Genomic DNA, 16,259 nt, shown 5'->3' on the forward strand with positions numbered 1-16,259 from the left:
TCAAAGTGTATTCTGTGTTCAGTATCTTTTCCCTCATAGACCTAGAACAGTTTCTCAATATACCCAGCTCATGGATATTAATCCAGTGATCTATAAAAAGAAAAATAGGTGACAAAGCAGATCTGTTTTTACATGTTTTATACAAAAAGTTCATTTCATACAGTTTTGTAGTTGTACACATACACAGACAAGACTTTTATAAGGAGTTATTGTTTAAAAAACTAAATAAATTTAAAAAAAAAGAACAGCAAAAGTATAAAGTAAAAAAGACATATATCTCAAAATGATCCTGTGGTGGGGTGTTATAATTTCCTGTACTTGCTCTGCATCCACACCCGCTGCATTACAACTTTCTTTCCTCGGTTGACTTGTAGTCGTCTGTCCTCCAGATTCTGAATTTCTTCCAGTCCAGCTTTGGAAAATAAATCATGAACCTCCTCTGTAAAAAAATATATATATAAAAACACAGTCAGCAACCACAGGCATTAACCCCCCTACCCCTGACTCCAAAAACTCACAATTGTTTAATTATTTGAATTTGTTTTAAAATATAAATAAATAAAAATATAAATATAAATTTTGTTCTTTATACAACATTGTTCAGTTATGTTGTTTTACATTGTGGATTTTAAGTCCCAACATGAAGGTTTAAATGCTGTTTCACAGCTTTCTGCAAATTATCAAGAGTAAAATTCTGAAATGTCTGTCTGTATTTCCCAAAAGTCAGGAAACAAGGTGGCAATGCAGTGGTCAAAAACAGCAAGAATCACCTCATGTGTTGATCTTTTGGGTAAATTTATTTGCAATCAATAGGTTGACTTATTTCAGCATGAAGCCTTCATCCACGCATGTGTGACAGCATTAAGTTCTCTTTTTAAAGGATATATCAAATAAAATCACCAATCAGAGACGACAGACAACATATTTTGACATGCCAAAGCAGGAAAAGCACGGTGCAATTAATAACATTAATGATTGTTGAATGCCATTTAGTTTTCATGACTCTGTTATAGTGCATGATTGTTCACCAACTTCAATAGGTATAGTCAACATCACTGCCTCCAGTGGTAGCTACTGCCCTTTCAGCAACTATTTACTGCATGCAGAAAATAAAATGTTGATCTCATAGTGCAGAAATACCTTTTGTGAAAAAATAAACACAGGTTCCATCTCCACGTGTGTAGAAATTCTCTGATAAGCACCGCCCTGATTGTAAAAGATTAAACAATTACATTAAAACATTAAAGAATAAAAACATTTGTCAAAAATCACATGAGCGCACACACACTATACGGTACACAGAATATACAAGAACTTAGGTTAAGTAGATAAAATAGCTGTACTCATATTCGGAGGCTCACCCTTTTTAAACCGGAGTTGTGAGAAGTCGTATCTGCCATAATCACGGAAGAGGAATGTCCCTCCCTGTTTCAGGTATGTAGATAGCCGGTTCACGACTCCTTGCATTCTGTAAATAAAATGTCAGTTAATGGAAAAATAATCTTATATAATAAGATTGCAACTATTGAAGAACCCAGGACAAGATCCACAGTAGGTTTTGTAGAAATATACTCATTGATGCCTCAAAACTTAACAAGCAAAGTATTAAAAGATGAAACCATTTTACATTGATAGTGCTAAGATGCCAGTGTAAGTGCATTTGCTATTACTTTAGCCTAAAAAATGTAATATACATGCTGCTCTTTATGGAAGCCTACAGGGGACTATATTAAAATGATTAATGTATACTTGAAAATGAAAATGTAATTCTTCCAATAGCATTATAATTTCCACATACATATGTTATTTGAGTAAAAATTAAAATGGAAATGCAATAATCCAATTTGCATTTCAATTTTCACATACTCGTATGGGCGTTCTATGACCATATTAAAATGAAAATGAAGAAGCTGTTTGACATTTAATTTTCAAAGTCGTACCCTGTACTTATCCATAGTCAGTGTATTACCTGCAGTAGATGATGTTTATCTGGAGAAGCAGGCATGAGTACCAGCATGGAAGCTAAGTAATGTACTGCTGTGGACAGGGGCAGCAGCAAAATGTATTTTAGCCACCTAAAAAAGGCCCACCTAAAAAAAAACAATGTCAGTTTACGTGTACACTAATATTTGCAACACTTTACCTTGCTGTCAGACAGCCCATACCTTCGGCACTACATTTTCTCAACCATAGAACTTCCGTATTCCTACACATGCCACACACTGTATTACGCCACAGATAAGCTGTTTGGGTCAGAAAGTGCTCTTGCGGACTATTGTAGAATTACATTTTCATTTTCAAATTTACATTATCAGTTAATATAGTCCCCTTTAGGCTCCCATATATCTTCTTAAATTCTTGTTTAATGTAAAACAAAAATTGAAACATATTGCACTCAATGACAAAATACGGTCTGTGTCTAAATTTAGGTTTGGGTTTCGTAATGACATTCAGACAAAGCCTGGGCAAGGTGAAGGTGGGGTGGGAAGGTTACAGAGGTTAGGGAGTGGGGGTCTGGCAGTCTGGCAGGTGATAAATGACATCAGGCTCTCCTATCTTTGTCCTCTAACCTTCACCTACCGCTCCGGATGAATGGAGGACAGCACAAAGACTGCCATAATAACATCCAGGCTCTGAGGAGGAAAGGGAAAGGAGGCCATCTCTTCACAAATGTCATGGACAAATGCATGACATACAGAGTCATCGTAGTCTGGATGGTCCTATGTGAGGAAAATAAATGTTTTATTGTGTCTTAACAAGTGAATATTATTTTCAAATTTCACAGGCATTGAAACAATTATTTTATCTTTTCTGCCTTCCCATCACTTCTCTATATCATGTAGGATGTGTGTCAGCTATTGTACAGGCACTGTGACTTTGACCTTTGTCAGATTAAAATGTAAATGTGCAGTATTATTATGAATGCTGCTAATAACCCAATCAATGTTATTATATAACAGGAAAACATATCTTAAAAGATGTCTAGTATGATGTAATCCCAAAGTGCGCAAGAAAAATGTATGTAATAGTTTTTTCATCAAATATTACAAGGAGTATATTATTTTATGAGTTTAAATTGTCAGTCATGCTTCTTTGTTTACTTTTTCATTTCAACTTTCAAGTTATCTGTCTGACACAATTACTTTCTATAAAATGTTAAGTGCAGCTCAATAAAATAAATAAATACTGTATAGTGTCCAAGTTAATTTTGGGTCAAGTTTACTTGTAAAACAATATTTGACTCCATATTGTGCTGAGACTCCTTTGGTCATTTTATTTAATGCAGTTTGTGTACATGTTTTGATTTCTCGTGCCTGTGTCACATTTGGAAATTTCACAGAGATGGCAGTTAAATTTGAATAGTTTTAACTTGAATCCCTTAGTTATAATAAAAGTTGTCACTCTGACATTTTTGATTTATGTTCTTACTCTAATGAGAAATGGCTTGTTAGATTTCTGTCAGCTTTGGGTTTTCAGAAACAAAACATGGGAAGAAATAGGTCCCATTATTTCAGGATACAACTGCAAACATATTCAGACAGATGAAGATGAGTTTCAATAAGATGAGTTATTTGTCAAGCCTGAAATAAAAAAGAAAATATTAACCCTGATACACTATATACAGTTCATACCAAACAATATTAGAAACACTCACCTTAACCAGCTGAATAGCACGCGAGGAGAAGTCACAGCAGTATAAAAATGCACCAGTTTCTCTGTGAAAGAGAGCAGCCAACTTATCAACACTTATCAATCATCATCATCACATATACAGGTAAAAACAAACAGTTTGATGAAGCAGCTTTATGGCTACGAAACTTGGTTTACACTCTACACAGAGTGATACTCTGTGCAGCAAATTTCTATCATATACCAAGGAGAGAAAGTGGAATATAAACTGTGCATATTTTCCCTTCCATTGAACTCTAATTGAGATTATGCACTGAAGCCATCATTATTTTCTTTTCTTGACCTTGCAAAATCTACAAATGTTTGTCTTCTTTGAAACAAGATGGCACAAAAATTTGCAGGAACAGGAAGTGAAAGTGTTAAAGTGCCATTTCGTGGATTTCATCATTTTAAAGTAGAGAGAACATGTCTGCACCTGTCCCCACCACTGCTGGAGGGTTAATCATCCCTGCTGGTGACAATGTGAAGTGTACTCCAATACCAGCAAAATGTGCCCACTTTTCTTCCCCTACCTCTGTCTTTCCTTTGTTACTCAGAAACTGATATTGACAGCTGCTCCAATAATGTAGGAATTAATTACTTCAGGACCACTTTCCAGAAATCTGTCTAAAGGAGCACTATAGTATCATATTGTATTTTGTAATGACACAGGGATTCATTGAAAGACCACTTTAAAATCCATTCTGACCAACTAGTGCTCTTTAAAGGGATAATATCCACACTGATCAGCATCAGCCATTATAGAAATATATTTTGTAAATTAATTCCCACTGTTAAGAGAGATAATTCCACATATATAAAGACTGTAAAAGAAAAGAGTTGCCTACACATGCAAATATGCTTCGTATCTATTTTTGACTTCCTACATTTGTTGCAGCTTGTATTTCAAATTCAGATAAAGGTAAAAGGGAAAGAACAGTTTATAACCACCAATGTAATATCTTTTTCAATGTGTCTAAGGTTTTCCACATTGATGAAAACATTTTGTTAGCCATAAGTAAGGATAAGGATGCCAACTGTTTCAACTAACTGAACCACATGGAAGTAGTCTTGTACTATTGTTTGGTTGGTGTATATTTTAATATTACATGAATATTTGCATATTTATGGTAATTATGCTCCTGTCCTTACAACGCCAATATGAAAAGACTGAAATATTTGTGCTAGCTGGAGATGCGCAGTTGGATGATGTCATAGTGTGTGCACAATATACATTTTTAACAAAATAAATAAAAATGTTGTTTCTCTTGGCCAATATTGGGTATATATGAAATGAGGATTGACATATGATACACATTAATGATGTTAAAGTGGTTAGTTTAAATACAGGATATATTAATATCTCAAAATATTTACTCACTTGATGGAGTTAACAATGGGAAATACACTGTTACCAACCCCACATCCAACCTGTGAAGAGAAGTAGTGAAACATGGCAAAGACTTAAAACCTACTACTTTTTTTATATAATAACTGTGTAATGATCCACACATAACAATCAAAATTATAGCCATAAAATCAACATTAATTATAAATTTAGAAAACCTCCAAGATCCTGAAAGATGCATGCTGTCCAGGAAAAGAAGTCTGTATGGCAGCTTCATTTTTCTCCAGTGCTGCACCTTGACAGGACTCCTGACGATGGGAGGAGTCTGTATTCCTGTGATGGTGTGTGTGGCAGCTGTGTTGTCTGGTTTCTCTGTCGGACCCACTCGGTAGTGGATATTCTGCCTGCTGATCATCCGGACACCTGTTTGTAGCTTGGCTTTTTGCATCCGAAGGAAGCAGTTCTGGGAATTCTAAAAACAACCACTTTCGATCTTTGAAGAATTTATCCTGGTGCATCTCATAAAACTTGTCCCAATATTGGCAAGCTTCTGTGTCAAATTTACCTGTGTGGCAGAGATTTAAGAATATTTTTACAAAGCTATATTTGCCATGTAACCCCAAACAAATCTAATTTGGAAAAATAGTTTTGAGGGAACACATTCTTGCCTTGTTCCTTTAAAGGAATTTGTACACTGGAGTTTTCTTCTGCTTTCTGCCGTGCATTTTCCTTGTCTTCTTCTGTCCACTGCACATGATCCCTAAAATATTAATCATTACAAAAGCAGCTGCTGATACATCGGGTCAACTATGACTCACAAACTGCCCAGTAGGTGAATGTTCTCATTTGCTCCCATACCAAATACCTTTTAATACATCTTAATATAATACAAATAAGTTTCATGTATTGAATAAAAGAAAATACACTAATATTTCCAATTTCAGATCAGGAAAGTGTCTTAGACAGGTGTTGAGCTACCATGAGTCAACTACATGACTAACCACATGTTGTGCTTAAAGATGTCATCATGATTGGTCAGAATCCTTGAACCCAGCGGAGCTGCAGGTCTTCCTCCAGTGCTCTTTAGTCTCGTCAACAATCCGCTTAAAACTTCAGCCAGTGTGGCCACAGAGAGGCTCCGCAGTTTATGCATTTACTCTGTAAAAGTGCATGAAGAGTGTAATTCATTTCAAATACACTTACAAACTCACTGATTCTCTGCAAACAAGTATTTTGTTAGCATTTAACTAGTACACCACGCATAGTCCTTTGACATTTATTTTATTAGTCTATTAGTCATGGGAGCTCTTAAATGTTTTAAAAAATGTTTTGCTGCTGCACATCATCATCATCTTATTTTCTCTCTCTGACTTGCATTTTACAAACTTACCCCTGGTAATGTGTCAGTAGATATAAAGGTACCCAAATCAAAGCAAATTTAATTTTATATTTCTTTTCCCCATGAATAGTAACTGAAAAAGTCACTCTTAAAAAATATATAGTTTAAGAATCTTTTCTTAATCTATTTGTTTTGATAAGATCAATAATATATCGAATATATTGATTTTTAACAAGCAGGTTTTTATTCTGGCAAGAATGACACAAAGAATAAACTGAGATACAGCTGACTGTGAATTGGATATGTGAAATGTTTTCAGAAATGCTTTATTTTACAGGTCCCTTAATCTTATTTGAGTAATTTGTAGGTATTTAACAGTTAAATTTTAGGATATTTTACAAAGAGGGTGGGGCAATTTCATACAAATTATAAGAAAAAAATAGAAAAAAGTGTTAAGTTGGTTTAGTTTAGAGTGGTGGTACCCACTCATTAAATTTAGGTTCATATGTGGTTCTTTTTTCTTCTTTAACAGCAAAAATAGCCTATATATTTAGGAATAGTAAAAGAAATAGTAATAGGTATGAATATAAACAAGAAGAGTATAAAACATATCAGTGTATGCATGTAAAGTGCAGTGTGCATATGTCCTATGTATGCTATATGAATAAATATCTATATGTGTATATTATATGTGTACGTATATGTGTGTTTGTGTGTGTGTGACCATCTTGGTTGTTAGCCTGCTTCCTGACCTCACAATAGTTGTCAACATCTCTGACTTTTCTCAGCAAATCAAATAAAATGAACTGAAGCAAAAATAAAATGATTACTCCAGTCGGAATTTTTGGCTAACTGGTTGTCGGTTTGTGTCTTGTTTGTCTCTTGAGCTGGGCTTCAACTTCAACTAAAAGCTTTCCCTACCAGTTGGTGGCGATAATGCACCATCTCGTTGTTTGCCAACCGCCAAAAAATAACATCACGAAGAAGAAAAAGAAGAAGACGGAAAAAGAATGCCAAGAAGAAGACGCTACAAAACTACAAAAATGGCGCAGGCCAGGACAGCTAACGGTAGCAGCTAGCGTTAACTGACGCCACACCGGTTAAAATGCGCCGTAATTGTACACCGGATTTTTAAACTACTAACTACACTTCATTTCCACACCTCCGGACAACTCCTAAGTTCAACCAGCCCTTACAAAGTGGACTAGGTACGACTTTTGAATGAGGTTGACCAGATATCCAGGCTCACTAGCTCAGCAACGCTAACTTTAGATAGCTGTTAACTTCTAGCTGGAACCGGGGTCTCAGGAATATGCAGCTTAGTGAACGATTGTAAAGTTATCGTACTGGAAAACCAAACCGTCCTCACCTGCTGTGGCTGTGGTCTAGTGTTGGGGTCACCTCAGGTAGTTGTCGGCTCTTGACATGCTACCAGTCTTCTTGTAGAAACAATTGCCGCCTGCTGATGGCGCCCTACCGGAGAAAAAGGAGCGTTAACGCCGCTCAGGTGTTGAGCTGGAGGAGCAGAGGTATCGGTGCTGCGACTCTCATCAGGCACAATATGAAGGTCCTTAGAAGTATCATCCTCCAGGTAATGGAAAACACTATACATTTAGCATGAAATATTTACTGTAGCTAACTGGTTCAGCTAATATATATATATAATCTTCTTTATTATTGTTATATTGTAGGACAACAGGAATTATATTAAAGTGTGGAGCAAGACCTCAAAATCCACAATAATGTATGAGGATGGTAAAATCTACTTTGAAAATTACCAGAGCTGCTACAGCTGGTGAGTGTGAATAATTAACTTGCAGTGATTTTCAGTCTGCAGTACACATACAGTACAAAATAATACATTAGAGCCTGGGTCGGCCCTGACTATGTTGGTGCCCAGGTGAGGTTTTACATTGGAGTCCCCCAAAAAAGAGCACCAATGGTACTTTCAGCCCAGACTTCCAGTCCTCCCATTCCCCCAGACATAAAGGCAAATGGGGGTCAAAGTGTATTCAAGAGTGTTTGGTGGTATTGCCGGAGGTAGAACATGATAAGGCTTTGAAAAACAAACCTGATGAAAACCCATGCAAGTCAATGGGGAAAAAAGAGAGGAAAAATGTTAAGAAGGGAGAACAAGTGTGTATTTCCAAAAGCTGTGTATAAGTACACACTATGTGGCCTATGCCACGAGCCGCCCCTGATTAGAGCTACAGATAAACAATGACATCATTCAAATTGGCTTACATACTGTAAGTCTCATATTTAAGTCAAAAAATGCCCACTAGTTTTATTCATATCTAAATAAATCAAAATCAGATAATCATCATACACCCTTTGTGAGATGCAGCTCATAAACATATTATAATAAAACTATATCAAAAAAATTACCCATTTACCAAATTACAATTAGCAGTGAGATTAGAGTAAATTGTAAACAGAATCATATATCATGACGTTTACAGGGTAAATGGACATTGCATTCAGATTCACTGGAGGTACTGAATATGTTTAGTGACATATACTGTCATTTGTACAATTGTAAGAGATAATAATTTTTTGTTTTTCACATTAATGGGATGAATCCAGGTATAAGTTATTTTACTAGATTTATTTCTCTTTCTTAATGCTAATGGAAGCAGATGAGTTACAGCAGATTTCTAGTTTTGGAGACAATTGAGACTTTAATCGTACTAAAGTGGCTGCAACTAAATATTAGGTTGTTTATTTTGAATGCTGCTCATATCTATAACACTATGCTTACTAACGCTGGCAACAGAAGAAAAGTTTAATACTCTGATAAACAATATGTTCATGTTTCAGTGTTCAGTCTGAGCCTCAACTTCTGTACAAATTGCCTAAGCGATCTAAACTGGAGAAATTTGAAGATGCCTTGCTGTGTCAGAGCCCACTTGTAAGTGAAGTTTTTTGACTGTTTTTTCACTGAAGTTGAAATGAACTGATTTTGGAAAATGAGTGTCAGAGTATTGTTTAATCTGCTCTTTAATTATTGACAGGACAAAACATTAGCCTCTCCTTCTGATCATAAACCCAGCCTCTTGGCTTTGACAGCCAATAACTGGCTTTACCGCCTGTCAGCCAAAACAGGAGAAGAGCTGGAGCGAGTTTTCCTCTCTTCAAACCATAAGTTCAGGTATTTTCAAGGCTCCAAGTTCTTTAAGTGGAAATTAATACATTTATTTTCAGTTGTAGTTAATTTAAAAACCTTTTAACCTTACTGTGTGTTGAAATTCTTTCTAGGTATCTTGGCTGGGATGTTTCTCAAGAGATGTTTTATGTTAAATCTGTTCAAAAGAAAGAAACACCCTCAGCACGACAGGTGAGATTAATCTATTTTAATGGGATTTGTGCCTTTATTGAAGTGTGACATGACAGTGTATAAGCCCCTGATCTCACTGTTCATGATATTTCTTCGGTTCTTGGATTTTGAGAGGCTTATTTGCACAAATTAAGTCAAATAAATGTGAAATATTGCAATGACTTTGCCAAGGAATTTAAACATCATTTTAGTCTAGATTTGAGACTAATGATTATTTTCATAATCAATTAATGTAGACTATTTTTTGTTGGTCTATTAATAGTTTAGTCTAATGCAAGAAATGCAAGAAAATTATCACCACAAAATTATCAGAGCTCAAGGTGATGTCTTCTAATTGCTTGTTTTGTATGAACAACAGCCCTGAATCCAGAAATATTCAATATACAAAGATACAAAACTGAAAATGAACTGGATCCTCACATTTGAGAAGCTGGAACTTGGCATCTTTTCTTGATAAATTACTTCAGTTTAATTATCAAAATTGTTGTTAAATTCTCTGCAAATGAACTGATGGAGTAACTGAGTATTCATTTTATGACTAGTCCTCGGTAAATGATCTTTAATGCGATGAAGAGAAGACTGAATTTGACATCTTTTTAAAAAATTTTACAGGCAGGTATCACTGAAAATACAGTGATGCACCTGGCCATCTTTCATGTTTTCCCCTTGCAAATTGTGGGCATTATGGAGATCAACAAAAAGGTATTCAGATTTTTTTGTAGTTTGTAACATTTTTCTTGTGGGAGTGACATGTTACTATTAAGATGTTTCTCTTAATCTCTCAGGTATTTGGGAATAGTGTCACCGATGTTGTTCTGTCTCAAGGTGTTCTTGCTGTGTCCTACAGCACCAAGTCAGTGAAGCTCTACAGCTTTGAGCACATTGTGCAAAAGGTGGGTATTTTTTTTTATTCTACACAATATTGAGCAAGCCGAATATTTTGTTTAATACATTCTTTTAAAATTTTCATTAGAAGTACATTTGTGAATATTAACTCATCCAGTGTAAACCAGTTTATTATCCTTTTGGTTGCTAACATCTGTTTATTTCATGAGTATTTTCAAGATCCCTTTCTTTGTTTTCAGTACATGGCAGAGAAGTTAACTCTTGGAAAGCAGAGTTCACAACTTGGAGGCAAAACAGTGGGAGATGTTCCGTTTGGTATCCCAGTAAACATCCAGATCACAGGTGGGTCACTTTATGAAGTTTAGACTGGTGGCATCTTTTTGTGTGAAAGATGTTATTAGACCTACTTGGCCACAGTGAGCAGGAATGTTTTTCCTTACAACCTAAGCATGATGTTTCTTTATTAATCTCATGACACAGATTGCCCTCCAGTACTTTTTGAGGTGTCCTGCTCTAATAACGGTGTCCAGATTGGAGGCTACCCATGGCACTACATCCACACACCGCCACAAAAATGTCACAAGGGGACTCACCACATCTGTTCACTCAAGGACAGCACTATGGTATATTTAAGAACTCTTTTTTCAACCATACACTATAACATTAAATTTCAATAACAGTGGTAATTTGAGTATAAAATATAGAATGTTTTTGGATGTAGTAGGTATCCCCAATCTTGTTGTATGGTAGACTTAACTGCTGGCAAGTTGGTCTGAAAGAGCCTTTCTGACAGTCAGCTTCATTCAGCTGCTGGACAGAGCAGAACAAAACCAAACCTGTTAACACCATTCAAAACAACACAAAATGGTCCCACTACTGTGTATTTTTTGTAGATAATTCCAGATATATATTTTTTTGACAACACTGCTCACATTTTTTTCTGTCCTGAGAGAATCATCAGTAACTAAGCTAATGCAGTTCTCAAAACACAAGAAACCACAGTTCTGTTTGCTTTGATCAATGTGATGTACCTGCGACATTGGTAGTATACTAACTGCATAAGCTTATATTTAAAAAAATACATTTGTGGTATTTTTAACTTTATTAAACTGGTACCCCACACAAAATTTGTCCAAGTATTAAAAAGCATATCACACGCCTTGAAGATGAAGCTGCACCAAAAGCACTGTGTTTTACTACCACCTTTTAAGTCTAGAGTGGTTGTGCTGAGCTCATACAATAGATTTTAGGTGGAATATCACTTTAATAAGTCAAGTGTTTTTTTACTCAACTTCTCCACATTGGTTTTTGCACAAGTTGTTGGTGCTTTAAAATGCACAATTACATCAATTACATCACATATGTGGGACTGTAGAAAGAGTTATGTGCTCATGGTACTGTGTGCAGTTTGCCATTCAATAAATGCCTTTGTATTTTACTAAATTAGGCATCAAATGGAATACAGAATATGAACTGCTGCTCTCTAGAGAGTGATGGGATTTTCTTCCACCCTGACGACTCAGGAAGAATTATTCATGTTGGGCCGACCACCATAAAGTGAGTGCTACATTCAACTTCTACATGACAAAATGAACACTGAGTAAGGCATCAAAAGTAAACTTTCCCTGGTGTGGAGGCAAATATGTCAAAACAAAGGAAATCCAAAGACATTCCTAACGGTTTTTGCCTTAATCTTTGCCCCGAAATTCCACATCATCATGTTCAGTGTACATATCATTTTTTCTTTTGGATTATTTTATTGAGGAAATGTTTTTGTTTTTCTCCAAGTGTCTTAAAAATCCTCGGTGAGCTGAACAGTGGTTTACCATCAAAGATAGCTGAAGATTTCTCTATGACAACCCATCGAAACAACAATGTAAGTTTAATGCTTATTTACTGAATAGACTGACCATGGTAACCCACAACCCACAATACTGTACCTGTGTTTCCATAATCTCAGAGAATTTCATGTTTCTGCTTTCTGTCTACTGCAGTCTACCTCACAAGTCACTGTCACCTCATCAGGCCGCACGGTGAAGAGAAGATTTCAGCAGCTGGATGATGACCCCGATCAAGAGGTACTAAAACACTTAAGCTGTCATCATTATTCAAGTATCTCTGCAAAGAAAATTGTACTGTGCAGAGGTCAAGCAAATTAAAGTACATAGCATACATGGAATCTACATTGTATTTGGAAGCCAGAACACAAAACATGCCTTGCATATTGGTGAAATATAAAATTCCTCAAAAATCTGCAAGTGACATCTGAGATATCACAACACAACACAGGATGCAGTAAGTATCACAACTTGGTAGAAAGCAAGGGCTTAGAATAAAGGGTAAGTAGTGCACATGTTATTCCATGAGCTGACATTTTGGCAAAGTTATACCTTCTTAAGACTTTCAATGTAATTAAGAAAATCTTATAAATAGCTTTCGGAGCAACCAGGAGCCAGATGTATAAAGCTCTGTGTTATGCACAAACAGAAATATGCATACACATTATTTTCAAGAGATTTATAAAGCTGTGTATGCATAGCAGGGGTATGCCATATCATATTATTCATGACCTACTCCACAGTGGAGGAGTTAAAAAGGGGAGCGACTTCAGTAGTGTGGAAGTGGTTTGGTTACAAAAGATTAGATGTACAACCAACCACAGTAATATGTAAGAAGTGCAAGAAAATGTAACAACCACATCACCATATCAAGCAGAAGCACCTGGTTTGGTATGAGGAGAGCCAAAAATCCTGTGAGGAGTATTTTGTTGTATCGTCAAGGATATCATTATCGCAGAAATACCCTTTAAATATCGTGATATTATTTTAGGGCCATATCAACCTCCCCTAATACACGGTTCTGTAGGCACACATGCATGAACCTCATTTCCACTCCCACAGACAGCCATAAACGGCTGTAGAAACACCCTTAATAATATGTTTGCAAACCAGTACTTGTGGCTGCTCCACCACTTGTTAGAGATGTTTATGAGAACAGCAAAGAAGTGCAGATTTACAGCTGTCATTATGAATGACCATTACACACAGCTGTGGCTATTTATATCAACCTCATCATAAATGCATCACATGTACCTGTGAACCAGAATCACCAGTGATATCTAAATCCTCATTATAAAAGGGCAGAAAGATAATCAGTGATTTCAAGACTTCAAAGACTTGTCTTGCCTCAAATTGATCACACAAAAGTTTGCATCTGATGGGCATTTTACAAATCATTGTGTTAAAGTCATATGATTAGTTGAGTTGTATATTAAGGCTTTATACTTTATTTTTCAACTCCACCTCATCGTGTTACCCTTGGATTGCTCTTCTAAATAATGCATACACATGATCTGAAGATTGTATGAATTATGCACCTTCTCACCACGCATTGAGTTTTTATACATAACAGTTTACAGTATGTGTGGGAAATGGTGTATGCATGATTTTGTGCACAAGGATCGTTTGTACATCTGGCCCCAGATGTACTGTACGTAATCTCCAAATTCAACCTACATCCTACCGTCAACATACTACCCTACATCTTACCTTCAAACTTGATCAAAACCAAACCAGTGGTGCCTAATGTACCACCCGCGATATCTCTTAACAACAGATAAAAATACAGTTGAGTAATAAGGGTTCAGAATCAATGAGACATTTGGGAAAGTCAGCCATTATTGTTGGGTTTCAAACATATCAGAGCTTCCTTCATCAGATCACTGAAGGAATGCTCAGCCTTTGGAAATATGACATATTATTTTCAACATTTATTTATGCTTTTCTCATAACTGCCTCTTCCTCTGGCCACATCATTGTTGGCTGATGTCAGAAGTGCACTCTGTTGCACCTGTAATCATTTCCAACACTGAAGTCACAGTACTGACAACACCCCTACTATACTTCAACATTTGTGCTGCAAGTTTCAACGCTGCTGTGAAGCTGCCCTTCAATAAGAGTGCTGATAAAGCTCAGGATACAGGGCATATGTAAGTAACATTCACAGTTAGCGTAGACAGTAGCGATACACGATAAAGAACTGTGCACAGCGTCTGTGATGACAGAGATTCACAGCATTGGCCCTTTAATTTTGCAGACTTTCCGTATGGTGGAATATGAGGATGAGCTGGACCTTTTGGCAGTGGTGGTAACGAACGGTGAAGAAGGAGAGGGAAGAGCTCACATCCGTCTCCATGACAACCAGAGTGGGCAGTTACTGCGGACGGTTGATCTGGTTGAACCGTGGGATGAGGTGAGTAACATGACATGACCAGACCATCATTAGACTGAAGTGTCTGTGTTTATGGATTCATGTGTGCTCTTATCTTGTGTTTCAGACTTATCGACATGAGCTTTTCTTTGACAAAGACACAATCGTTCATATTGAACAAAAGAACACCAACTTCTGCTGCCATGTTTACAAATTGAAAGCTGCCACAATATAGTGGTGCAAAGGTGAATCAAAGCTGCTGTAATGCATTTAACTTTAAAATGTTGCAAATATTGTTTCAAACTTATATTTTTGTATAGTTGTTCTGTTAAACTCATAATGCTGTTTTTCACATCTGGATAATTGTTTCTGTTTTGCATAAATTACACTTGATAATCAAGTTGCTACATTAAGTCTTTGTGCTGTATTGCAAACTGTTAACCATGTTCTGTCTGCCACCTGTGAACATACAGGATTTTTATAGTGTCTCTAAAAATAAAGTGTTATATTTTTCCCAGTAACTTTGTGTGTCTGTCTTTCCATCATAGCCATCCAGATATTAAGATATGTAGTAGTTGTTATATGCTTCTCTGTAGTATGTAATATTGCTATATATTTTTTTGAAATTTTAGCTTGTGTACCAAGCTACAGTTTTACCCACATGCTGTAGTTTGATGAACAAATTTTATCAATCAGCATCTTACTCTTAAGGGATGGGGTCCTACATAAAACCACAATTTTCAACCGAATTTGGAGTAGTTATGTGACAATTTAGTAATATTTCAATTATAACTTGATGACAGTTGTGTGGTTGTTTGCTTATGTTGCCAGGCAACTGTTGATCTGTGTGTGTGAGTGAGAGAGAGACAGAGAGAGAGAGAGAGAGAGAGAGAGATGTGTAGGATTATTAAATGTTGGTTGTGTGTGGTAGGAGGATGGTTGTCATGCAGCCATATTCTGCTGAAGTCCGCACAGCTTGTGTGATGATGTGATTATTTGTAAGGAGGATTTGCATTTTGCTTAAGAAATTAGCTGTTTGTTTTGGTGATAACTCTCACTTCCTCCGTGCTGTTTGTTCGTTACATTGGCTGGACTAAGGTAGCGTCTTATTTTTATTTCAGAGCAGGAATTGTCATTGATAACGTTTGCAGTACTAAAGGAGAGGACGCATTAAGTTGGGGGGGCAGTTTGCTTTTTTCCCGACGAGGGAAGGGGGGTCAAAGGGCGTAAGAAGTTTATGAGTCACGGTTCGCTATTAAATGTAATGGTTGGAAAAGGTCAGCCTTTACTTTTTATTTTCTCCAATACTACCCACCTTTTGTATGGATATAATAAAATATGGTGGAAGGAGAGTCATGCATTTTCCCCCAGTCACCCAGGAAGGCTAAAGGAAAAATATCTCCGGGGAGAGTCAAGATATAAAACAAAAAAAGTCACACCCAAGCCACCCCTCTGATAAATAACGAACAGGCACTAACTGGCCCCCTGCCTCAACAACAATGCGCACATGC

General features: G+C 36.5%; 2 protein-coding genes across 3 annotated transcripts; one reads left to right on the forward strand and one right to left on the reverse strand.

Moving 5' to 3' along the window:
- Positions 1–121: 121 nt before the first annotated feature.
- mettl8 (methyltransferase 8, methylcytidine) lies at positions 122–7,813 on the reverse strand. 2 transcript variants are annotated; one of them, XM_067603550.1, is made up of 10 exons: positions 7,726–7,813; positions 6,019–6,175; positions 5,686–5,777; positions 5,236–5,489; positions 5,051–5,100; positions 3,656–3,716; positions 2,581–2,720; positions 1,362–1,468; positions 1,141–1,206; positions 122–439 (listed from the first exon to the last, which is right to left on the reverse strand). In XM_067603550.1, exons 2-10 carry the CDS (start codon positions 6,168–6,170, stop codon positions 303–305), a joined length of 1,059 nt encoding a protein of 352 aa, XP_067459651.1. In that variant the 5' UTR covers positions 6,171–6,175; positions 7,726–7,813; the 3' UTR covers positions 122–302. The 2 variants fall into 2 exon arrangements, with proteins under 2 accessions (XP_067459651.1, XP_067459650.1); XM_067603549.1 differs by having other exon boundaries at positions 5,236–5,582.
- On the forward strand, positions 7,374–15,269 carry dcaf17 (ddb1 and cul4 associated factor 17). The gene is made up of 15 exons (XM_067603546.1): positions 7,374–7,564; positions 7,803–7,947; positions 8,048–8,151; positions 9,177–9,267; positions 9,371–9,507; positions 9,615–9,693; positions 10,306–10,395; positions 10,479–10,586; positions 10,779–10,881; positions 11,020–11,162; positions 11,987–12,096; positions 12,328–12,415; positions 12,534–12,617; positions 14,635–14,790; positions 14,876–15,269. Exons 2-15 carry the CDS (start codon positions 7,822–7,824, stop codon positions 14,981–14,983), a joined length of 1,527 nt encoding a protein of 508 aa, XP_067459647.1. The 5' UTR covers positions 7,374–7,564; positions 7,803–7,821; the 3' UTR covers positions 14,984–15,269.
- Positions 15,270–16,259: the final 990 nt, after the last annotated feature.

This window comes from Thunnus thynnus, chromosome 11, assembly GCF_963924715.1.
Source record: "Thunnus thynnus chromosome 11, fThuThy2.1, whole genome shotgun sequence".
Classification (NCBI taxonomy): domain Eukaryota; kingdom Metazoa; phylum Chordata; class Actinopteri; order Scombriformes; family Scombridae; genus Thunnus; species Thunnus thynnus.